This window comes from Nerophis lumbriciformis, linkage group LG24 (assembly GCF_033978685.3).
Source record: "Nerophis lumbriciformis linkage group LG24, RoL_Nlum_v2.1, whole genome shotgun sequence".
NCBI classification, from domain to species: Eukaryota; Metazoa; Chordata; class Actinopteri; order Syngnathiformes; family Syngnathidae; genus Nerophis; species Nerophis lumbriciformis.
Genome location: NC_084571.2, coordinates 11,650,310 through 11,676,287, shown reverse-complemented (window position 1 = coordinate 11,676,287; position 25,978 = coordinate 11,650,310). Strand labels below are relative to the sequence as shown.

Sequence of the window (25,978 nt, the reverse complement as noted above, 5' to 3'; positions counted from 1 at the left end):
CCCCGTGTTGTAAGCCGCATCTAACTGCGCTAAAGGAATGTCAAAAAAACAGTCAGATAGGTCAGTCAAACTTTAATAATATATTAAAAACCAGCGTTCTAACAACTCTGTTCACTCCCAAAATGTACGCAAATGTGCAATCACAAACATACGTATATCAACATGGACAGAGCTGCGTGAAAAAAGCCACCCGGCCTCTTCGCGTAAACTTAAACTTACCTTAACCACTCGCTCATCTTTTCTTCATCCATCCCTTCGAGTTAGCTTTTATGATGACGCCGGCTGGAAAGGTCTCTTTTGGCAAGGTCTTCCTTTTGAATATCACCATGGGTGGAAGTTAGCATGGCAAGCTAGAACCACAGTGAAGGATGACTTCTCATTCCCTGTGGTGCGAATATTCACCGTACGTGCTCCCGTTCCACAGTGCGGTTCACAGGAATATCAGTTGCTGTGAAATACGGTAGTAATCCGTGTGCGGATGGAGTGATTGCGTCTTTTCATGAACCGGATCCTTGTCGCTTAGTAGGAGCCATTTTGTGGTCTTTACAGATGTAAACAGGAAATGAAACGTACGGTGATATCCGCGCGTTTTTTCTTCTTCTTCCGGGGGCGGGTGGTTGCTTACAGTAGAAGAAGAAGCGCTTCCTGTTCTATGGGGGCGGGTGCTTACCTTGGCGGTTGCTTGCGTAGAAGAAGAAGCGCTTCCTGTTCTACCGGGAAAAAAGATGGCGGCTGCTTACCTAAGTTGCGAGATCGAAACTTTATGAAAATGAATCTTAATATTTATCCATACATAAAGCGCACCGGGTTAAAAGCCGCACTGTCAGCTTTTGAGTAAATTTGTGGTTTTTAGGTGCGGCTAATGGTGCGGAAAATACGGTATATATGCTTGAATATATTCCTAATATACATGCATATATATACATGAATACATTCCTAATTTTCATTCAGCTCAATTGGTTTGACCTCGAAATTCAAAATTTGTCATATCTGTGTGATCATGTTTTGTTTTGGTTATGTTCGGTTTGGTTTTTGGACCCTTTGTGCACTCTTGTTTGTTTTGTTTCCCTGACAACTCATTAGTTTTCACCTGTCATGTCACGCACCTGTCTCACGTTTTGCACTCGCACACCTGTCACCAATCATGTCTGTATTATTTAAGCCCATTGTTGCCAGGAAGTCAGCCTGGCGACATTCACTCTGCTTCATGCCATGTTTACGGTTTCATGCTTAGTTCACGCTGCTTGTTTCATAGTCCATGCTGCCCTGTTCACGTCATCGTAAGTAAGTTTTGTTTATTAATGCCACAAATAGTATCTTTTGTTTTTTTGTCCATAGATCTGCCTTTGTGCTAGTTTTTGTTTTCATTATCCAAGTTTGTACTTCCGCCCTTGTGCGCGCTTTTTGTTTATTCCTTTTGTTAGTGTTAAAATAAAGATGTCCTTACCCTCACGCCATGTCCGGTCCAAGTTTTCTTGCATCTCGGGGAAACAATCACACCATAGTCCACGTATTGACATAATGTCGCCAGCTGTACAGAGTTTTCCCGCAAGAGGTATGGAGTCATTAGGAGCCATGGCGGAGCTAGACTTGACGTGGGGGCCAAATGGCAAACTAATACCGATTAGCTCCATTTGGTCCGAGGACGGCGCTGCGTCACCGCAGTCCCGGAAGCGCCGCTCTAGACCAAGGACGTCAGGGAAGGCGAGCGGAAATAGGCTTCAGCCTGCCCGGCTTCCTCAGGACAACATCACGCCACCGTCAACGGACGACATCAAAGATCAAGATTTTTTTTACCTAAGTTATTTTTCTTTTGATCACCCGCCTCCAACCAAAGACTCTAAAACCATGATTGAACATTACCAAAACATGTTCTTGAAAATTAGGTCTTATCAGTCACAGCCATCTGAATTTCATGCCCCGCCCCCGAGGCTTTTTTACGCCCACTTAATCCCAGGTAGGAAAAAAAAAAGACTTTTTGGACAATTTAAAGGGGAGGATTCTGCCCCCCTACTGACCTCCCTCCACCCACCCCAAAAAACAGTTACAGACCGCAGTGAGCGCGTCTGGTATCCGCTCCTAGAGGGGGGTGCTAGGGCTGGGAACTGTTCAGGTGGGGTGGCTCAGCATCGTCATGCCAAGCCACAGCCTCTAGCACGGCCGCCACCACCAGTTGTTCGGCCTGCCAAGCCACAGCCTCCAGCCCGGCCGCCGCCATCGGTATTTCGGCTGGCTAAGCCGCAACCTCCGGCCCGGCCGCCGCCACCGGTCTTTCGGCCTGCCAGGCCGCAACCCCCAGCTAGGCCGCCTCCACTTGCACCACGGCTAGCTCCAAGGCTAGCACCAGCGCCAAGGCTAGCACCAGCGCCAAGGCTAGCACCAGCACCAAGGCTAGCACCTACGCTACGGCTAGCTCTACGCCCTGCTCCAAGGCTAGCAACCTACCTAGCCGCACCACGCCAAGTTCCTCCAGTAGCAGCTCCACGCCAAGTGCCGCCAGTCGCAGCTCCACGACGCCAAATGCCGCCAGTTGCAGCTCCGCAACGCCAGGTGCTGCCAGTCGCAGCTCCACGACGCCAAGTGCCGCAAGTCGCAGCTCCACGACACCTAGTGCCGCCAGTCCCAGCTCCACAACGCCAAGTGCCGCCAGTCGCAGCTCCACGACGCCAAGTGCCGCCAGTCGCAGCTCCACGACGCCAAGTGCCGCCAGTCGCAGCTCCACGACGCCAAGACCCAAGCCAAGACCCTCCATGCCAAGACCTTCCATGCCAAGACCAGCCATGCCAAGACCCGCCATGCCAAGACCCGCCACGCCAAGCTTCGCCACGCCAAGCTTTGCCACGACAATTTTTGCCGCCTGCTACGACGAGTACGCGTGCAAATTCCACGCCTGCCACGATGACGACGCACCCGCCTCCTCGTCGGCCACGGAAGTAGCCGCTACCTGGTTATCGGCCACGCCAAGTGCGCCAACCTCCTCGTCGGCCACGCATGTGGCCGTTCCCGGGTCGCCCGCCTCACCTGCTGCAGCGGCGTTCCACTCGCCGCCGTCACATGACTATGCCTCGGTGGATTCGGGGCCACTTGGTCTGGCGACCCACCGCCATGTCCCCCTCCTGCCCTCCCATGACTCTTGTTCATTGTTTTTGTTTTGGACATTTAGTGTCTGTCCTTAAGGGAGGGGCTCTGTCATGTCTGTGTGATCATGTTTTGTTTTGGTTATGTTCGGTTTGGTTTTTGGACCCTTTGTGCACTCTTGTTTGTTTTGTTTCCATGACAACTCATTAGTTTTCACCTGTCATGTCACGCACCTGTCTCACGTTTTGCACTCGCATACCTGTCACTAATAATGTCACTGTTATTTAAGCCTGTCTTTTTCTGTTGATCGTCCTGGTGACATTATTCTTACTACCTCTGCTCACTTCATGCCATGCTACTTCTGTACCTCCATGCTGCCTTTGAAATATGCCATAGTTCCCTGCTTTCCAAGTAAGTTTTGTTTATTGTTCATAGTTTTTTGCCCAAGTGCTAGTTTTGGTTTCATTAGTCAAGTTTGTTCTCCGCCTTTGTGTGCGCCTTTTGCTTGTACCATTTTGTTTGTATTTTGAAGTTAGTGTTAAAATAGAAGATGTCCTTACCTTCATGCCTTGCCCGCTTCAACTTTACTTGCATCTCGGGAAAACAAACAACCCATAGTCCAAGTCTTGACAAAATTAAATTAATTTAAATGAGTTTCATCCTTACTTAGCTATCCTAAAACGCCTCAACTTTAACATGTAAATGTCGTTTGGAAAGAAAAAACTCACTTTCAAATGAGAAATATTGCATGAAAAACAATACAATAGCACAGGAGTGTCCAAAGTGCGGCCCGCAGCTATTTTTTTTTAACGGCCCGCGGCACATTAAATCAATGCTATAAAAGAAAAAAAACATGAAAAAGTGGACTAAAAGAGCAAACAGGTGAGATGCAAGAATAACTAAATTGCAATTTTGACTCAATAACACAAAGCTGTTTTGAAAAAAAGGACAATAAACGTAAAAAAATGTAGAAAAAAATAAATAATTTTTGATGCGCTTTATGGTCCGATAAAATATGCTACATTTGAAACACTTCCCTGTGGTCATTAGTAGGTAAGGTTGTATTATTGCCTCATTCTTGTAAGAATCCTGTATGAGACAGAAGCATTAGGGAGTGGGACAACCCCGGACGAGCTGCAATGTGCTCAAACAACCACCAGGTAGCATCTGTGAGCATATAATTCTATATCATCCCTTTCTCTTTCAGACTTATTAGGTCTTATTAGACTAGTATTGTATCCGTCACACATTTTTCAGTACTGTAGCATATAAAGGTGTTTCTTTGGTCAAAATGTTGCATAGATTATATTTTACAGACCGTTTTTAAGCCGCTTTCTGACCGCCTCTTCAGCATGCGCCGTTTTGTGGGCGGTCTTATTCACGTGGCTCCACATTGACTGCGTCTTCTCCCCGTCATCTTTATTTTTTAGTGCTTCCATAGCGAGTCTACTGACAGATATAATTTAGAATTGTACGCTACTTTGTATTAGAACATGGCAACAGCGGAGGATGCATGTGCATGTATGAGCCAGTCTGCCCCACAACAAGAGGATAGGGAAAACGAAAGAGCTTGTTGACTACAGCGTTGGATTACGATGGCGGACTCGCACAAAGCACTTTTGGGTAAATTTCGACCATATATGGATAATCCGCTGATGTCACATTTAGGAAACACATCACACTTGTGGAAACGGTTCGTTTGGAGAAGTATAAATGAAGGCAAGATTGTTTTAAAAATATCACCTCCATTTTACATTTTCAGGACATATGCAGATCCCAAATACACAAAAACAGGAACTAATAATTCAAAAAATTCTGATTTTCTTTTTCACTTTAACTAAACACAAAAACACATTTGTATGAAACTTATCGTTGAAAATTGGAAATTTGCAACCGTTGTTTTAAATCAGGCGCTTTTTCTCTAGAGACTCAAAACGCTTCACAATGTGAAACCCATTATCCACATTTTGGGTCGGTGGGTGAAGTGTCTTGCCAAAGGACACTACGGCATTGACTCGGATGGTGGAAGCAGGATTCGAAACAGGAACTCTCAAGTTTTGGGCCGGCTGCTCTACCATCTGAGCCATACTGCCCACAAATATGTGGTATATAATGCTACATACCACTTTTTTTTAACAAAATAAAGTAGCTTGTGCACAATAACTAAACAAAAACTACCCTTGGCTACCATTTAAACTATTTGGGTTTTGCATCTGTATCCACGGACTTATGTAACGGAGACCAGCCTGTATGGCTGGGCCACGTGTACGTTGGTTAACTTCACTCCATGACACTCTCAAAAGCAGTGCTGGCCCCTGGCTTTTAGCTCGGTAGCTAGCACGCTTTACTCAGAGTTCGAGTCCCGGACGATACAGAAAAAACAGGGACTGAACCAGGCAGGCTACTCCTACTTCTTTACTTTGAAAACAATAATAAATAACAAACTTGAATAAACAAGAAAATGTAATAATATTGTTCAACATTTACCTTGAGGAGCGTTTTTTTTGCTTTTGTCTCCAACGGGCTGCTTCCTGGTCCTGTAAAAACAAGAATATGTATTTTTGTTTATGTTGCACACAGACCTCTTTGAGTGACGGACCGGATGTCAGAGTTGACAGCAAGCAATGTGTATGTCTGCTTACCAAAGATAATGCTAAATCATCCCCTTTGTTGAGTCAGGAGACGGAACAAACTGAAATGTTTTAAACAAAGTAAAGGCAGCGTCTCCATATTTTCATGGATACATGTCCGTCGTTGCGACGTCAATGGCTGCTGGCTGCGAAGGCTGTGGTCGGGCTGACTCACAGGTTGGGCTTACGTGTTTTTAATGTTTTCTTCCTCTGATTCTGTGGTCTGCTTCCTCGCTATTGCACTAGCTTTCTCGGTTCCTGTAGTTGAAGGACAGGATTGTGTCGATCTGTGGACGGTCACTTCTTCAACCGACGGCAGGGATGCTCGTAACTCAAATTTATGCTCGAAACTTAAAGCAGAACAAAAAGACGGGAAGCGGCTCATATCTCAAAATACTCATAAGTTGAGGTAAAACTGTGTTTTGATGTTGTCAGCCTTCTTGCATGGTAACAGTGTTAAAGTTAGGTTGGTACGACCATTAAGCCCATGCAAGATGCACGGTCCCACTCCTCTGCGACATTTCCACTGCCTGCCCATGGCCTGAAGTACTGGTTAAATGGTGCCGCCAGGTTTCTGACTCGATTAACTTCCTCTCGCACCCAGGCGTTTTGGCGTCAGTCAAGCTAGTTGGCCCCAAGCTCCTCTTGCCTGCCCTTGGGAAGGATGTCAGGGAGTGGGGAGCTTCTTGCGTGGCATGTCAGCACGCCAAGGTCCACCAGCACACTAAAGCCGCCCTCAGACCGAACAAATTTATTGAACGACTCAATTTAAGGAACTGATTCTAGTGATTTAGTACAGTCAAAAGAACTGCCGATCCCATCACTAATGTATAAACCAAGGGTCACAAACACGCGGCTCACACCTTAATATGAAGATTGAATGTTAGTGCGGCCCGCAAGTTTTATACGAATGGCGCTTGAGTTTTATATGAATGGCGCTTGACAGTGTCATACTTGTCAACCCTCCCGATTTTTATGGCAGACTACAAATATCGGGGCAACTATTCTCTCAAACGTGCCGTGATGGTACAGCATTTAGCGCCCTCTACAACCAGCGTGCCGACCCAGCCACACGTTGTATGGGGCTTATGCTTGCTCACGTAAGTGACAGCAAGGCATACTTGGTCAACAACCACACAGGTTACACTGACGGTGGCAGTATAAAAAACTTTAACACTCTTACTAATAATGCGCCACACTGTGAACCCACACCAAACAAGAATGACAAACACATTTTGGGAGAACATCTGCACCGTAACACAACATAAACACAACCGAACAAATACCCAGAATCCCATGCAGCCCTAAGTCTTCCGGGCTACATTATATACCCCCGCTACCAAACCCCGCCCACCTCAACCGACGCACGGAGGGGGGGGGGGGGGGGGGGGGGGGGTTTGATGTGTGGCGGAGCAAGGTTGTGTTTATGTTGTGTTAAGGTGCAGATGTTCTCCCGAAATGTGTTTGTCATTCTTGTTTGGTTTTGGTTCAAAGTGTGGCGCATTATTAGTAAAAGTCTTAAAGTTGTTTTATATGGCCACCGTCAGTGTAACCTGTGTGGCTGTTGACCAAGTATGCCTTGCTGTCCCTTGCGTGTGGAAGTTGAAGATGCATACAACAAAAGGCTGGACAGGCACACTGTTTATACAGATTGTAGAGGGCGCTAAATGCTGTACCATCATGGCACGCCCTTATTATTATTGTTAGGGTGAAAATCGGAGAATGTTAATGTTTTCTGCGAGAGGCATTGAAAAGTCCCGGGAAAATCGGGAGGGTCGGCAAGTATGCTCAGGGTCGGCAAGTATGCAGCTGAGCCGCATCAGAGTGTTCAAAGAGCCGCATGCGGCTCCGGAGCCGCGGGTTGCCGACCCCTGGACTACATGCACTTGGACTTGCCTACAATAGGTTGCCGGAGTCCTTGGGTGTGTAGGTGCACCGCACTACAGCATACCTTATGCGGCTTATGAGGGCGTTCTCGGCAGTCACTTAAAGCAGTGTTTCGTGCTGCGCTCTCAGATGGCATTGAGCCTTGGATCATGCTCAGGTTGAACTCGGCTCCGAGAGACGATCTCGGTACCGCACCTGCAGAGTCGGTGTTCGGTCAGTCACTTGGCGTTCCGGGTGAGTTTTAACTAGAGACTTCTGCCTTGCTGCCTTTTTTGTGTTGAAGGGGCTCTTAGCCCCTAGCACAGGGCTGTTAAAGTTAAAGTCCCAACAATACTCACACACACACTATGTGTGGTGAAATTATCCTCTGCATTTGACCCATCTCTATGTTCACTCTGAGGGGAGCAGTGAGCAGCAGCGGTTGATGCGCTCGGGAATGATTTTGGTGATTTAACCCCCAATTCCAACCCTTGATGCTGAGTGCCAAGCAGGGAGGCAATGGGTACCATATTTATAATCTTTGGTATGACTCGGCCAGGGTTTGAACTCACAACCTTCCAGTCTCAGGGCGGGCACTCTAACCACAAGGCCACTGATTGTTCGAGGGGCCACAGTTTCAGAAAGCTAAAGACCGATTGCCGGACTTCTCCCCTTCACTATTAAGAGAACCAGAACCCTCTCTTGTAAACATTCGTTTTTGGGCTATTTCTTTCATCCGAGGTACACATTTAAGGACAAAATAGCCCTGTTATGTAAAATGCAAGCAACGCTGGCCTTTATGTAACAGGGAAAAACCAGTGCGGCTGCGCCGGATAAAAGTTGGTAAACCTCACTCCCCAGCGACTTCAAGTGTGGTGTTGGCTACTGGGCTGTCAGCTCGGGCTTTTAGTCCAGTATTCAGAAAACAATGACCAGGGCTCCGGTCCCCGTGTGGAATGCGGTAAAAAAGGCATGGGGGCAGAACCAGCTTGGTTACATTTAGATGGTTAAAATGTCAATGCAAGGATCTACCATTGTCCTTGCATTGTTCCAAGTTACTCCATACAGCAGAAACGATCTAGTGTTAATAGGAAAATGACTGTAAAAAAAAGTCTCTCCCACATTTTGAACTGAACTCAGGGGACGGTCTGGTGCCACTGCCGGGCTGGATTTTACCCCCGGGCTGCCAGTTTGATTAGAAACTGCTTCGGCCCTTTCAACACCGTTTTCCCTAGCTGTTAGTGCCTTCAGAGCTTATGTCTGTTTCGTTTCTGCGCGTCATGACACCCATCGTTCACCCGTCCAACCACCGTTCGGCGTCCCGTGGAAGGTGCTTGATCACGGTACCAAACGCTTTGTTCTAGAGAGCCGCGTTTTGTCGTACAGGCTAAAGCCAGCACACATGGTGACAGGCAAAGAACCAATGCGGGCCCAAGTCAGTCAGGGTCGCCCTTCAAAGTCCTCATCTATGCCTTCACACATCCGGATTAAATGGACACCCTGTCCAACAGATTTGTCCGCAATGTCAGCTTGCTGGAGAAGCTTGTGTTGGATTGGATAGGCTTCACTATCAGTGTTGATAATGGAACAATAGATGGATTTCAGAGAATTTCATTTGAGGTTACGTCACATCGGATTAGAAATATTCTCAATTTTACTTTTCGATTAAGAATATATTGCATACTTTTTCAAGCAGTCCTTTAACGTTACAAGGTTATGATCTGAGTATCAGGGACAGTATTGCAACGCTGATGACGTTAACCGCCTGTGACAAGTGGAGATGGATGTTGAACACATGCGGTTAGGTAATACCAGCCACAGGGAGCCTGTGCGTCCAGGCCCCTGAGGACGGAACCATGTCAAATTGTCACTTTCAGGATCGTCATTTCTGGTAGTTATTTTGACCGAAGGGACGAAGCTGAGGGTCGAGCTCACTCGGTCGATACGTGTTGTATAAATGTGTGGCGAGAGATGGGACGTTGGCCAACGTGTCGTGTCTCTTGAACGACTCTTGCAAGTGACCGACAAGAATCGAATTGCAGAAATTTGCTACGCTGCTTTCATATGCGCACCACCTGACCGGACTGAAAAACCCAAAATGAAAGCGTGTGAAAGAATGAAGGAGCGATGAGAGTCAAAGGAAATGTAGCAACAGTTGAACGCACTTTGACGCTTCATTGTTTTGTTATGGGTTTGTAAAAGTGGAGTAGAAAAACAAGTTGACTTTATATGTTTGATGGTGTTTTGTTGTATCCTTTAAAACATATCCAATTGTATTTACGATCCGCAAAGTATGTGAAAACACAGTTTACACATTACAAAACGTCACAATTTCAGTCAGCCATTTTGAATATTCCGCTCCAAATACCTTTGGCTGTTTTTGGAGAGCGCCGTCACAGTAGTAACGCTTCTGCACTCTGACCATATTATTAGATCAGTCATACTGGAAATACTCCAGAATTGGAAAGAGATGTGCTGTTTATCATTGACAATCCTTATGTACAGTAAGACAAGAACACATATTCTTGGCTATTTTTGATGCATTCTAAATCCTAAATAAAAAGCTAACAATTGACTCAACTGATGAAGGGTCCTCTCTAAAACATCCAGAAAGTACCAACAATACTCCATTTACATGTCGTGACCTGAAAATTAACCAAAATATGAATGATATTGTTATTATAAGCGCTAACGCAGACGGACTATTTTAGCAGCGCATTGATAGCAGTGAGCTAATGCTATCTTACGCTGCTATTGTTGACACTGCTTCTGCTTCGTCTCAAGCTTGCTAAAAGTACATTTTAGATTATAATTCATGCATCTCTCAGATGCGAGTAGATAAATGTGGCCTAGGACCGACAGGTTGGTCCACTTTCACATCCCCAGAGATGGCGACATAGACACAAAGAGACGCTAGTTGCAGGGAAATTTGTTTAACCCTTGGTGAGGATTGTGATTGATTCTTCATCTAAACGGAGCTATGTTAGCGTGCCATCGGTCGGCATCCCAGCGAGAGTGGACATATTACAGTAAGTGTTTTATTTTGGTTTATTATGGCTTGTTTGTATGTTTAGCACCCAGCAGTGCTGCTAATGCTAGTGTCACAATAAAGCTGCATCCGGGTCGCTGTGGGCTTCTAGAACGTATTGCTCATCTTCTCCGTGTGTGGGCTCAAAAATATAAGGTTCTGGATCATCATTTTTCCCAAGTCATCGTTGTGGGCTCTCACAAAGTCTGCCTGATTAGCATTGTTGTTTTCGGGATAGGGATCTGTGGTTCCTCCTCTACGTCATAATCTCTCAAAATGGCTCGGGAATGTCTGTGATATTTATAATATTTTGAGCATATCTATTTACTTGCAAACTTTGAAAGTCTTTGGGTGTCATAAATCAAATATATATGATAATAGCTTCAGCATAGAGACAACTTGTTTTTCCACTCAAGTGGTACTTTAAATAGTCCTTTTTAATTTGTAATAATTTGTATTGTAGTTTCATTTATTTATTTATTTGTATACGAGTATTCTAGATAAGGGGTCTTCAATGTTTTCCTGCCCAACGACCCCAAAACTGATATGGATCCTCTACTTTTAGATCCTGAAAATTGTTTGAATCAAACTCTCCCTAAAGGTACTTTTAGGAGCCTTATGGAATTGGGGGTTAAATCACCAAAATGATTCCCAAGCGCGGCCACCGCTGCTGCTCACTGCTCCCCTCACCTCCCAGGGGGTGGAACACGGGGATGGGTCAAAAATTTCACCACACCTAGTGTGTGTGTGACTATCAGTGGTACTTTAACTTTAACTTACGCTAACCCTTAAAATAATACAGTAAAGCTGTAGCCGGCAAATAGTGCCCTAATCGTTAGCTGGCAGATGACGTCGCTAATCACCAGGTGATAACTAGAGCTTTAATTTCCAGTTATCTTTAATGCTAATGTGACTATGATAATATAATTATTCATTTAGATTATTACTTTAAACCTGCAAAGTACAGTAAGTTTGTTGGATCAGTGTTAATCCATATTTAAACACATTTAAATGTGTGGAAAAATGTAACATATAAAAAAGGTCCAATCAACCGGTACCTGAAGTTGATTTGCGTGGAGGCTATCTGTAGCCTGTCTAGTTTTTATTGTGTCGAGAGAAAATTCCAAACGTAACTGTCCAAGCATGGGGATGAGGTACCACCTTTTAGAATGTTTACAATGAAAACACAATGCAGATTCAATTATACTTGATACTTTAGAACGTTTCCCATAAGTACAGTATAAATTGGTAAACATTTGAATTATTCAAATCCAAATATTGTCTCACAACCAGTACCTGTGATTGTGTCCTTGATTAAAAATGAGTAAAAATAAGATAAGGAGCCATAAGTCCTACCCGTAAATGTGTGCACTTGCTTCCATGTAGTCATGTAGTATTTCTTAGATGCTGTACTCATGTTCCGAAGTTATTAAAGCTTGTTAAATATGTATTATGTGGGGCGGCATGACCTAGTGGGTAGAGCAACCGTGTCAGAAACCTGAGGGTTGCAGGTTCGCTCCCCGCCTCTTACCATCCAAAAATTGCTGCCGTTGTGTCCTTGGGCGGGACACTTCACCCTTTGCCCCCGGTGCCACCCACACCGGTGAATTGAATGATGAATGATAGGTGGTCTGCGATGAGGTGGCGACTTGTCCAGGGTGTACCCCGCCTTCCGCCCGATTGTAGCTGAGATAGGCTCCAGCGCCCCCCGCGACCCTGAAGGGAATAAGCGGTAGAAAATGGATGGATGGATGATAAGTGGTGGTCGGAGGGGCCGTTGGCGCAAATTGCAGCCACGCTTCCGTCAGTCTACCCCAGGGCAGCTGTGGCTATGAAAGTAGCTTACCACCACCAGGTGTGAATGAATGATGGGTTCTACATGTAAAGCGACTTTGGGTACTTAGAAAAGCGCTATATAAATCCCAGGTATTATTATTACTGACATTTTTTGGTTTCTTGCCATCCAGGTATGAGAATCTTGGTGACGCTGCTGTTGGACACGCTTCCAATGCTGGGAAATGTCCTCCTCCTCTGCTTCTTTGTCTTTTTCATCTTCGGGATTGTTGGAGTGCAGCTGTGGGCGGGGCTACTGAGAAACCGCTGTTTTCTCGGAGAGGACATCAAGAAGTAAGTCATACTCTCTTTTCAATGTCAATTTTAAATGAATGTATCTCTTCTCTCTTCTCTGTTGTTAGTTCATATGCTCTCTATCCCCTCCAAACTGAGCCTACTCCCTCTCTCCCACTTTGTATTCAGTGTATAAAGAATAACATCTCTCTTCCTATTGCACACTCCTTACATACTTTGCTATGAATGTGAAATGTTAGAGCTTTTCAAATAAATCTAAGAAAGACAATTTTGTTTGACTACTTGATCAGAACATTTACAATACAGTATCAGAATTGATGATACCATTTTGTTTTTTTTAAATCACATCGGTTAATTTAAAATGTTTAAACATGGGCTCTCAAACGACTGAAATATTTATTCATGATTAATCACATTTTGGTTGTAAACAACTCACAATTAATCCCACTCAATCCCAAATATAATTTTTTCTGTCCCTAGAATGTACCAACTTCGACATCAATTCACATAATATCAGTGTTGGGACTAACTAATAACTGTAACGCCTAGTAGTCTAACGCGTTATTTTTTATATTCAGTAACTCAGTTATCGTTACTACATGATGCGTTACTGCGTTATTTTGCGTAATTTTTTATGTAGTATCAGCTAGAAACAGAAGATCCGAGTGTGCTTTATTGGAGCGCTGCGGTGTCGTCCTTCTGTGTCACAAGGAAGAGAAGAGGCGCGCGTTGTGTGTGTGTGTGTGTGTGGGGGGGGGGGGGGGGGGTGTTTGTGTTTACTTACAAGACATCATGGCGGAGCCAGAAGTCAAGTTTCTTAACATGGATATATTCTCACTACTTTTCTATTGTCGAGCACAAAGAAAATAACATTTTAGTTAAATGTAAGTTGTGTCTTGGATCAAAGATCCTATCTACTGCCCAAAACAGCAATTCAAATCTGCTGAAACAGCTACAAAAGCAACATGCTTTGACAAAGCTAGTAAAGAGAGACACAGACTCCGATGCCACTTCAGCTCCACTTAAGGATTTTAACAGAGAGACTGCTAGCCAGGACAAAGTTGATAGAGCCATTGCAGCGTATGTGCTAGAAGACATGCAGGCTATTTCTACAGTGGAGTCACCCGCTTCCAGGCAGCTAATTAGCATGATACCGGTGTCAAACAGCAAATGGCACGGACAACATTTTCTACGTACCTGGACAGTGAGTACATAAACATGGAAAGCGAGCTAAAGAAAACACTCCAAACTTTGCCTCTGCTCATCATTCAGCACTGAAGGTACACACTCTCTGTCAATTCTCTTATATACTCTTTCATTCTAGACTTCGAGAGTGTTTGATTATCACATCACTCTAAATGTATAGACTATAAAGTTCACAAACATAAAGAGGGATCCTAGTGGGCCAGGCCAAACTTTCCTTATCTCTAAACTAAAACTGGGGAAATGCGTAGTGTTCTGGGCTTCAGTACAGTGTTGATCCCCTGAAGACATGATTTTATTTCCGAATTCCTTGAGAGAAAAAAAATGCTTTGTGTATGTCATGTGTGCCTTCCTTGGGTGAAGCCAGGTTTACAGCTATATTGTTATTATTATGTTTGTTACTTATGTATGTTATGTTGCTTCTATTTAAAATAGTTTTTTCAATTTGTTCTGGCTTGAAATAAATTGGCCCTATGAAACATATCTTTGTCTTTGTGTGTTGTATGTAGACCACATTGCTTAGCAGAGTTCAGTGATGCCAATGCATGTCAAGTTGATCAACAGATTTTATTATTCTCCAGTGCAATAACAGTACTGAAATGAAGGCTGAAAGGGCATTAATGGGAGCCTTAAAAAAAAAAGAAATAACTAAATAGTTACTTTTCACAGTAACGCATTACTTTTTGGTGTAAGTATCTGAGTGAGTAACTGAGTTACTTTTGAAATAAAGTAACTAGTAACTGTAACTAGTTACTGGTTTTCAGTAACTAACCCAACACTGCATAAAATCAAACGGTCCCATATTATAAGCCTGATTCACTCTTCCTGAAAAGTGTTAGCTTGATGCTAATTAAAGCTGAATTGGCCATAGACAGGCTGCTTTTAGCATTCAGGGTTTTACATGGCGATTTTACCACCTCCAAATGTCGTAATGAAAATTACAACAAAGATGAATGTTTCAATCAAACAACTAATGTGTAATAGGCACAATACTTTGTAGGGCGCAAAATAACACATTCAGGGGAAAAAGTTACTTTATAGTTAAACATATCATAGATAGCCTATGTCTCGGAAGTGAAACTGCATTACAAATAACACTCAAAGTGTAAAATAAACCAAAATATAACATTTGGACAGCACAGTTATAATAAAATGTGGGTATCGATCCAATATCAAGTAGTTACAGAGGCAGTATCGGTCATACGAAAGCGGATATATATAATCGAACAATTGAATTATAATCAGACAAAAACACATGATAGCGGTGTAAAAATATCACTATTTACTTTTGTCACATAAGAAATATATATAATAAAATACCTAAACAAAAGCAAAAACTGTTATTGTCTTTTATTCCCGGGGTTTGTAAACAATAACAAAAACAACAAATAAAACATTGATTTTAAACACTGTAGTATCGCGATACTACACTTGGTATGATCACTGTCGACATCAGAATCACAGTTATTGGCCTAGTCTGTTTAACACACAAGTGATTTAAATAGACTGTGCTAAACGAAGAAAAACACAATATTGGCTTTTTTTACCAGGGTTTGTAAACAATAACACAAACAACAAATAAAACATTCATTTCAAACACTGTAGTATCACGATACTATACTTGGTATCATCACTGTTGATATCAGATTCACAGTTATCGGCCAAGTATATTTTACACACAAGGGATTTAAATAGACAGCGCTAAACGAAGAAAAACACAATATTGGCTTTTATTACCGGGCTTTGTAAACAATAACAAAAACAACAAATAAAACATTGATTTTAAACACTGTAGAATTGCGATACTATGCTTGGTATCATCACTGTCGACATCAGGATTGCAGTTATTGGCCAATTCTGTTTAACACACAAGGAATTTAAATAGACTGTGCTAAACGAAGAAAAACATAATATTGGCTCTTATTATCTGGGTTTGTAAACAATAACAAAAACAACAAATAAAACATTGATTTTAAACACTGTAGTATCGCGATACTATACTTGGTATCATCACTGTCGACATCAGTATCAAAGTTATTGGCCAAGTATATCTAACACACAAGGGATTTAAATAGACTGTGCTAAACGAAGAAAAACACAACATTGGCTCTTATTACTGGGGTTTGTAAACAATAACAAAAACAACAAATAAAGCATTGATTTTAAACACTGTAGTATCCCAATACTGTACTTGGTATCATCACTGTCGATATCAGAAACCCAGTTATTGGCCAAGTATATTTAACACACAAGGGATTTAAATAGACTGTGCTAAACAAAGAAAAACACAATACTGGCTTTTATTTCCGGGCTTTGTAAACAATAACAAAAACAACAAATAAAACATTGATTTTAAACACAGTAGTATCGCAATACTATACTTGGTGTCATCACTGTCGATATCAGAATCACAGTTATTGGCCAAGTATATTTTACACACAAGGGATTGAAATAGACTGTGCTAAACGAAGAAAAACAGAATATTGGCTCTTATTGCCAGGGTTTGTAAACAATAACAAAAACAACAAATAAAACATTGATTTTAAACACTGTAGTATTGCAATATTATACTTGGTATCATTACTGTCGATATCAGAATCACAGTTATTGTCCAAGTATATTTAACACACATGGGATTTAAATAGACTGCGCTAAACAAAGAAAAACACAATACTGGCTTTTATTTCTGGGCTTTGTAAACAATAACAAAAACAACAAATAAAACATTGATTTTAAACACAGTAGTATCACGATGCTATACTTGGTATCATCACTGTCGATATCAGAATCACAGTTATTGGCCACGTATATTTTACACACAAGGAATTTAAATAGACTGCTAAACGAAGAAAAACACAATATTGGCTCTTATTACCAGGGTTTGTGAAAAATAACAAAAACAACAAATAAAACATTTATTTTAAACACTGTAATATCGCAATATTATACTTGGCATCATCACTGTCGATATCAGAATCACAGTTATTGTCCAAGTATATTTAACACACAAGGAATTTAAATAGACTGCGCTAAACAAAGAAAAACACAATATTGACTTTTTTTTACCGGGGTTTGTAAACAATAACAAAACAACAAATAAAACATTGATTTTATAGACTGTAGTATCACGATACTATACTTGGTATCCTCACTGTCGACATTAGAATCAAAGTTATTGGCCAAATCTGTTTAACACACAAGGAATTTAAATAGACTGTGCTAAACGAAGAAAAACTAAATTTTGGCTCTTATTACCGGGGTTTGTAAACAATAACAAAAACAACAAATAAAACATTGATTTTAAACACTGTAGTATCGCGATACTATACTTGGTATCATCACTGTCGACATCAGTATCAAAGTTATTGGCCAAGTATATCTAACACACAAGGGATTTAAATAGACTGTGCTAAACGAAGAAAAACACAACATTGGCTCTTATTACTGGGGTTTGTAAACAATAACAAAAACAACAAATAAAGCATTGATTTTAAACACTGTAGTATCCCAATACTGTACTTGGTATCATCACTGTCGATATCAGAAACCCAGTTATTGGCCAAGTATATTTAACACACAAGGGATTTAAATAGACTGTGCTAAACAAAGAAAAACACAATACTGGCTTTTATTTCCGGGCTTTGTAAACAATAACAAAAACAACAAATAAAACATTGATTTTAAACACAGTAGTATCGCAATACTATACTTGGTGTCATCACTGTCGATATCAGAATCACAGTTATTGGCCAAGTATATTTTACACACAAGGGATTGAAATAGACTGTGCTAAACGAAGAAAAACAGAATATTGGCTCTTATTGCCAGGGTTTGTAAACAATAACAAAAACAACAAATAAAACATTGATTTTAAACACTGTAGTATTGCAATATTATACTTGGTATCATTACTGTCGATATCAGAATCACAGTTATTGTCCAAGTATATTTAACACACATGGGATTTAAATAGACTGCGCTAAACAAAGAAAAACACAATACTGGCTTTTATTTCTGGGCTTTGTAAACAATAACAAAAACAACAAATAAAACATTGATTTTAAACACAGTAGTATCACGATGCTATACTTGGTATCATCACTGTCGATATCAGAATCACAGTTATTGGCCACGTATATTTTACACACAAGGAATTTAAATAGACTGCTAAACGAAGAAAAACACAATATTGGCTCTTATTACCAGGGTTTGTGAAAAATAACAAAAACAACAAATAAAACATTTATTTTAAACACTGTAATATCGCAATATTATACTTGGCATCATCACTGTCGATATCAGAATCACAGTTATTGTCCAAGTATATTTAACACACAAGGAATTTAAATAGACTGCGCTAAACAAAGAAAAACACAATATTGACTTTTTTTTACCGGGGTTTGTAAACAATAACAAAACAACAAATAAAACATTGATTTTATAGACTGTAGTATCACGATACTATACTTGGTATCCTCACTGTCGACATTAGAATCAAAGTTATTGGCCAAATCTGTTTAACACACAAGGAATTTAAATAGACTGTGCTAAACGAAGAAAAACTAAATTTTGGCTCTTATTACCGGGGTTTGTAAACAATAACAAAAACAACAAATAAAACATTGATTTTAAAGACTGTAGTATCACGATACTATACTTGGTATCCTCACTGTCGATATCAGAATCACAGTTATTGGCCAAGTATATCTAACACACAAAGGATTTAAATAGACTGTGCTAAACGAAGAAAAACACAATATTGGCTCTTATTACCGGGCTTTGTAAACAATAACAAAAACAACAAATAAAACATTGATTTTAAAGACTGTAGTATCTACATCAGAATCAAAGTTATTGGCCAAGTCTGTTTACCACACAAGGGATTTAAATAGACTTGTGCTAAACGAAGAAAAACACAATTCGTATTGAACGGCACGCCCACTTTTCTACTCAAGAGCTCGAGCTTAGCGGTTAGCTAAGCTCTTTTGTGTCCGCCTACAGTGTGTAGTGTCGAATGTTTACCTATTTCTTGTCCTTTATTCCTTTTGGTGATAATGTTCCCCGTAAGAAACAGTTTGTTAGCCGTTAGCGTGCTAGCATGGGCGCTACATAGCGTTGAGGAAGCCTAAAGCTCCATCGTCATCCAAAATTATACAATTTTTGTCGAATATCCTAGTCTGTTTCTGTAGCACGTTAATCATGCAGCAAAAAAATAAATTGTGCTGATTGAATGAAATTAGCGTCAACTCGTTATCATCGCGTTAACTTTGACAGCCCAATTCAAACCATGGTTTTTGTTCTCTTGTCCAGAATATACAACCTGTCCATCAGTCCCTACTACATGTCGGAGGACGGCGAGGACAGCCCCTTCATCTGCTCGGCAGCTCGCGAGAACGGGATGCTGCGGTGCCGCGACGTCCCGCCCTCCGCGGAGGCCAAGGTCGAGTGTTCGCTGTCGGCGCCTTGGCAGAGTCCGCCCCCTGCTGTGGGAGGGGCCAGCGTCAACGGGTGTGTTAATTGGAACCAGTATTACAACGTGTGTCGCCCGGGGGACTTCAACCCGCACAAAGGAGCCGTCAACTTTGACAACATCGGATATGCTTGGATCGCTATTTTCCAGGTAGGCCGGGGTTGAAAGTGCACGCTGGTACTTAGTTCTTTGAACATTTCGGTGTGTTACTTTCTAGAACGTTCCTGACACTCAGCAAACTCAGTCAACACAACGTATCACATTACTGTCTATACTTGGAACCATTATGTAGTGTTGTTTGTCTCTAAGAGGTATTGGATGACATAGACGAGGTGTCAAACTCAAGGCCCAGGGGCCGAATCTGACCAGCCACATCATTTTATGTGGCCTGCAACGTATTTAGGTGGTCTGCGACATCATTTAATGTGGTCTTCTACATAATTTTATATGGCCCAGCATGTTATTCAATGTGGTCTGCCACATCATTTAATGTTGTCCACCATATAATTTAATGTGGCCTGCCATTTCATTTAATTTGGCCCAACACATCATTCTATTTGGTCTGCTACGTCATTTAAAGTGGTCTTTCACATCATTTAAAGTGGTCTTTCACATCATTTATGTGGCCTGCCATGTCATTCAATGTGGTCTTCCACATCATTTATTTGGCCCAGCATGTTATTCAACGTAGTCTGCCACTTCATTTAACATTGTCTACCACATCATTTAATGTGGCCAACTATTTCATTTAATTTGGCCCACCAAGTCATTATATTTGGTCTGCTACGTCATTTAAAGTAGTCTTCCACGTCATTTAGTTGGCCCACCATGTCATTCAACATGGTCTCCCACATCGTTTATGTGGCCCCCCACATAATTATGTGGCATGCCATGTCATTCAACGTGGACTTCAACACCATTCAACCTGGCGCTATGTTATTAAATGTGGCCCGCCACATCATTCAATTTAGTCTGCAACGTCATTTAACGTGCTCTTCCTCGTCATTTAAAATGGCATGTCATGTTACGTGGCCCGGCACATTATTCAATGTGATCTGCCATATCATTTAAATTTGGCCTGTTATGTCATTAACGTGGCCTGCTATGTCATATAAAGTGGTTTTCCACATCATTCAATTTGGTCTGCTAAATCATTGAATGTGGTCTGCTATGCTATTTAATGTGGCCCTCAATGTCATTCAACGTAGTCTGACACTTGATTTTACGTGGCCGGAACATTATTCAATGTGGCCTGCTACATCGTATAACGTGGTCTGCTTAGTCATTTAGCGTCGTTTTCCACCTAATTTTATGTGGCTTGGCATGTTACTAATAGTCTGCTATGTCATTTAAGGTGGTCTGCGATGTCATTCAATGTGTCCTGCCACGTCATTCAATGTGGTCCGGCATGTTATTCAATGTGGTCTGCTCCGTCATTTAATGTGGCCCGCCATATCATTCAATGTGGCCTGCCACATCTTCTAACATGGTCTTCTACATAATTTACATCCCTTTGCTCCGGAAGAGGCTCCTTAGAACATCTCCTCAGCAGTTGCCCAAAGTCTCTGGCTGATGGTCGCTATCGCTGGCGTCATGACCAGATACTCAAAGCAGTTGCTGAGAGCATAGCCTCAGCCATCAGCACCAGCAAGCAACATCATGCGCCAAGGAAGGCAATGCCATTTATCAAAGCTGGAGAGACACCTCGTGCACGTCCAAAGACAACAACAAGACTCCTTCACACAGCCCCTGATTGGCAGCTACACGTTGACCTGGGACAACAACTGAGGTTCCCCCAGCACATTGTAAAAACATCTCTACGGCCAGACATGATCATCATCTCAGAGGCTTCGAAACACCTCATCATGCTGGAACTAACAGTGCCTTGGGAGGAGCGGATTGAGGAAGCCAACCAAAGGAAACGTGCGAAGTATCAGGATCTGGTGGAGGACTGCAGGGGCAGGGGCTGGAGGACTATCTATGAACCAATAGAAGTTGGCTGCCGTGGCTTTGCAGGACGCTCCCTCTGCAAAGTGCTTGGCCGATTGGGAGTCACAGGGGTGGCCAAAAGGAGGGCCATTCAATCCGCAAGTGAAGCGGCAGAGAAAGCCACGAGGTGGTTGTGACTGGGTCGCCTGGACGAGGGTGTCTGATGTTGCGAGACCCGAAACACCCAATGAATCCAAGATACATCACTGATAATGTGTCCCAGTGCATCCAGGAGATGTATCTTTCAAGTCAAGGTGGTCCACCACGTCATTCAAAGTGGCCCGCCACATATTTTAACATGGTCTGCTCCATCATTCAAGGTGGCCTGCTATATCATTCAAAGTGCCCTGCCACATATTTTAATGTGGTCTGCTACATCAATTTATGTGGTCCGCCACGCCACTCCAAGTTGGCTGCCACTTATTTTAAAATAGTCTGCTCCATCATTTTATGTGGCCTGCCACATATTTTAAAGTGGTCTGCTACATCATTTTATGTGGTCCGCCTTGTCTTTCCAATTGGCATACCACATCTTTTAAAGTGGTCTGCTTCATCATTTAATGTGGTCCGCCACATCATTCCAAGTGGCCTGCGACAACTTTTTAATAGCCTGCTACATCATTTAAAGTGGTCCGCCACATCATTCAAATTGGCCTGCGACAACTTTTAAATGGCCTGCTACATCATTTAAAGTGGTCCGCCACATCATTCCAAGTGGACTGCCACATATTTTAACATGGTCAGCTACATAATTTAATGTGGTCCACCACATCATTCAAATTAGCCTGCCACATATTTTAACATGGTCTGCTATATCATTTAATGTGGTCCATCATGTAATTCAAAGTGGTCCGCCACATCATTCAAAATGGCCTGCCACAACATTTAAGGTGGTCCCCTACATCTTTTCACAGACTTTCCCACATTTTATAATGTGGTCTGCCACATCATTAGATAGATAGATAGTACTTTTTTGATTCCTTCAGGAGAGATTCCTCAGGAAAAAAAAAAAAAATATTATGTGGCCTGCCACATATTTTCACATGGTCTGTTACATAATTTAATGTGGTCCGCCAAATCATTCAATTTGACCTGCCACATATTTTAACATGGTCTGTATATCATTTAATATGGTCCGCCACATCATTCAAAGTGGCCTGCCACATATTTTAACATGGTCTGCTACATCATTTAAAGTGGTCCGCATCATCATTCAAAATGGCCTGCCACAACATTTAAGGTGGTCTTCTACATCTTTTCACGGAGTTTCCCACATGGTATAACGTGGTCTGCCACATCATTATTAGGTGGCCTGCTACATCTTTTAACATGGTCTGCTACATAATTTAATGTGGTCCATCATGTAATGCAAAGTGGTCCGCCACGTCATTCAAAGTTGTCCACCACATCATTCAAATTGGCCTGCCATAACATTTAAGGTGGTCTTCTACATATTTTCACTTAGTTTCCCACATGGTATAACGTGGTCTGCCACATCATTATTAGGTGGCCTGCTACATCTTTTAACATGGTCTGCTACATAATTTAATGTGGTCCGCCACATCATTCCATTGGCCTGCCACATATTTTAACATGGTCTACTATATAATTTAATGTTGTCCGCCACATCATTCAAAGTGGCCTGCCACATATTTTAACATGGTCTGCTACATAATTTATGTGGTCCGCAACATCATTCAAAGTGACCTGCCACAACATTTAAGATGGTCCTCTACATAATAAAAATAATAATAATAATAATAGATTTTATTTTTAAAAAGCACTTTATATTTAGTAAACAATCTCAAAGTGCTACAGAGTATTAAAAAAATAAAAAATAAAAAAAATGAAATAAAGAAATAAAAAGATAATAAATAAATAAATAAAAATAAAAACTAGAACAGCCAAATAGCTATAACTAGTATGCATGTATCTAAAAAAAAGGCTTTTTTAAAAAGAAGGGCTTTTAAGCCTTTTTTAAAAGCATCCACAGTCTGTGGTGCCCTCAGGTGGTCAGGGAGAGCGTTCCACAGACTGGGAGCGGCGGAGCAGAAAGCTTGGTGTCCCATTGTTCGTAGCTTTGTCCTCGGAGGAGGTTAGCCTGTCCGGAGCAGAGGTGTCGTGTGGAGGATTTGGGGGTGAGTAGTTCTTTGAGGTAGAGGGGGGCATTTCCATGGAGGCACTGATGGGTTAGCAGGGAGTCTTTGAATTCAATCCTGAGGGTAACAGGAAGCCAGTGAAGGGATTTGAGAATTGGTGTGACGTGGTCATATTTCCACACTCTCATCAGGATCCTAACAGCACTATTCTGTAAGTACTGCAGCGTCTGGATGTTCTTGCTGGGGATCTAGACAAGAAGTGCGTTGCAGTAGTCTAGCCTGGAGGAGACAAAGGCGTGGACGAGCCTCTCGGCATCAGAGAGAGTGAGTGAGGGGCGGAGTTTAGCAATGTTCCTTAAGGTTGGAAGAGGAAGGCCTTGCACAGTTGTTTTATTTGAGCCTTAAAGGTCAAGTGAGGGTCCATTCTAACACCCAGATTAGTGACTGAGGATGAGAGGTGAATGTTGTGGCCGGAGAAGGTGATGCTGGTGATGGTGTATGACTGAGTCTGACGTGGGGTGCCGACTAGAATGGCTTCGGTTTTGGAGCTGTTCAGTTGAAGAAAATTGTGTTTCATCCACACCTTTATCTCCTCCAGGCAGTTGGTAAGTGTGGATGATGGCAGGGCTGCAGAGGGGGTTGGGTTTGTTTTTAGGTAGAGTTGAGTGTCATCGGCATAGCAGTGGAATGATATTCCGTGCTGGCTGATGACACGGCCAAGGGGGAGCATGTTGAGTGTGAAAAGGGTGGGGCAGAGGACTGATCCTTAAGGGACACCACAGGTGACAGGGAGTCTGCCTCTCCCACAGAGACAAACTCTGTTCTATCGGTGAGGTAGGACGTGAACCAGTTTAGGACAGTATCAGAGAGTCCAATGGTGGAGTGTAGGCGGTGTAGGAGGATGCGGTGATCAACAATGTCGAATGCTGCAGTGAGGTCAAGATGAGAAGAGATGGTGAGCCAGCATCAGCAGTCATCAGCAGGTCATTGGTGACCCTGACCAGAGCAGTCTCCGTGCTGTGGCCAGAGCGGAAACCAGACTGGAACTTCTCATAAAGGTTGTTGGTTTTAAGATGGTCATGAAGTTGGGCAGCAACTACCTTTTCCAACACCTTTGAGAGGAATGGGAGGTTGGAGATCGGTCGGTAGTTGGCCAGCACTTCTGGGTCTAGGCTGGGCTTTTTGAAAAGTGGTTTGATTACTGCAGTTTTCAGGACAGTGGGGACCTGACCAGCCTGGAGGGAGTGGTTAATACTTTTAGTGATCAAAGGACTTATGGCAGGGGTGTGCGTTTTTACCAGGGCTGAGGGAAAGGGGCCCAGGACACAGGTGGAGGGTTTCATCTTCCTCATGATGCCCTGAACCTCTCACTGCGTGATGTCTGTGAAGCAGCAGAGAGGCTGAGTGGTCCCAGGCTGAGGGTCGACAGTTGGGACTGGGGGGACAGGGGGGTGGAGAGAGAGAAGCGAATGTTTTCTACTTTAGTCCTGAAGAAAAAGATGAAATTGTTGCATTGCTCCTGTGTGGTGTCCGAGTGTAGGGGAGTTTGGGGTTTGAGGAGATGATTTATGGTGGAGAAAAGTTGCTTTGAGTTTCCAGGGCTATTGTTGATGATATTGGAGTAGAACCGGGACCGTGTATCACTGAGGGACTTTGAATAGGCCTTCTGGTGTTCTCGATAGGCTATTTTATGAACAGTGAGTCCTGAGTCCATGAAACGCCGTTCAAGGACACGCCCCGCTCTCTTCATTTTCCGCAGCTCGCCAGTGTACCAGGGGGCTGAGTGCATGAAGGTGACTGTTCGGGTTTTGACAGGGGCATGGAGGTTTAGGAGGCTGCTCAGCGAAGTCTACTGACTCAGTGACTAATGGGAAGTTGACAGAAAAGAGATGCTGGAGGTCAACGGCCAGGGTGTCCGGGTTAATGTTTTTTAGATTCCTGAAACTGATTTGGCGTTTGGGATTTTTAAGGGGGGACATGAAATGCAGCTCCATTGAAATAGCCTTGTGGTCAGACACACCCAGGTCTTACACCAAGATGTTGCTGATGGGGACACAGTTGGTGATGACCAGGTCGAGAGTGTAGCCCCTGGTGTGTGTTGGAACATCAACATGTTGTGTCAGGTTGAGGCAATGTGGGCCTGCCATCTTTTCACGGAGTTTCCCACATTTTATAACGTGTTCTGCCACATCATTATTATGTGGCCTGCTACATCTTTTAACATGGTCTGCAACATAATTTAATGTGGTCCGCCACATCATTTCAAAGTTGCCCTCCACGACATTTTGGTGGTCCTCTACATCTTATCATGTAGTTTCCCACATTTTCTAACGTGGTCTGCCACATCATTATTAGGTGGCCTGTCACATCATTCAATGTGGCCTGTCACATCATTCAATGTGGCCTGCCATGTCATTTAATTTGGCCCTCTGAGGGCACCCCTGACTAAAAAGGAGTGTGACATACTGAGGAGAAAGGGGCAGCAGAATTTGAAATGAGATGCTCGTTATTCACTCGCTGTAGTTTT

The 25,978-nt window shown here is 42.7% G+C and overlaps 1 protein-coding gene across 2 annotated transcripts in view; it reads left to right on the top strand.

Moving 5' to 3' along the window:
• Positions 1 to 25,978, top strand: part of cacna1ha (calcium channel, voltage-dependent, T type, alpha 1H subunit a) — a 347,520-nt gene that overhangs the window by 163,581 nt on the left and 157,961 nt on the right. For both annotated transcript variants that reach the window (XM_061981581.2, XM_061981580.2), the window contains exons 6-7: positions 12,570 to 12,729; positions 19,204 to 19,513. In XM_061981581.2, the coding sequence (XP_061837565.2) occupies positions 12,570 to 12,729; positions 19,204 to 19,513 (470 nt within the window). The remainder of the gene's footprint in view (positions 1 to 12,569; positions 12,730 to 19,203; positions 19,514 to 25,978) is intronic.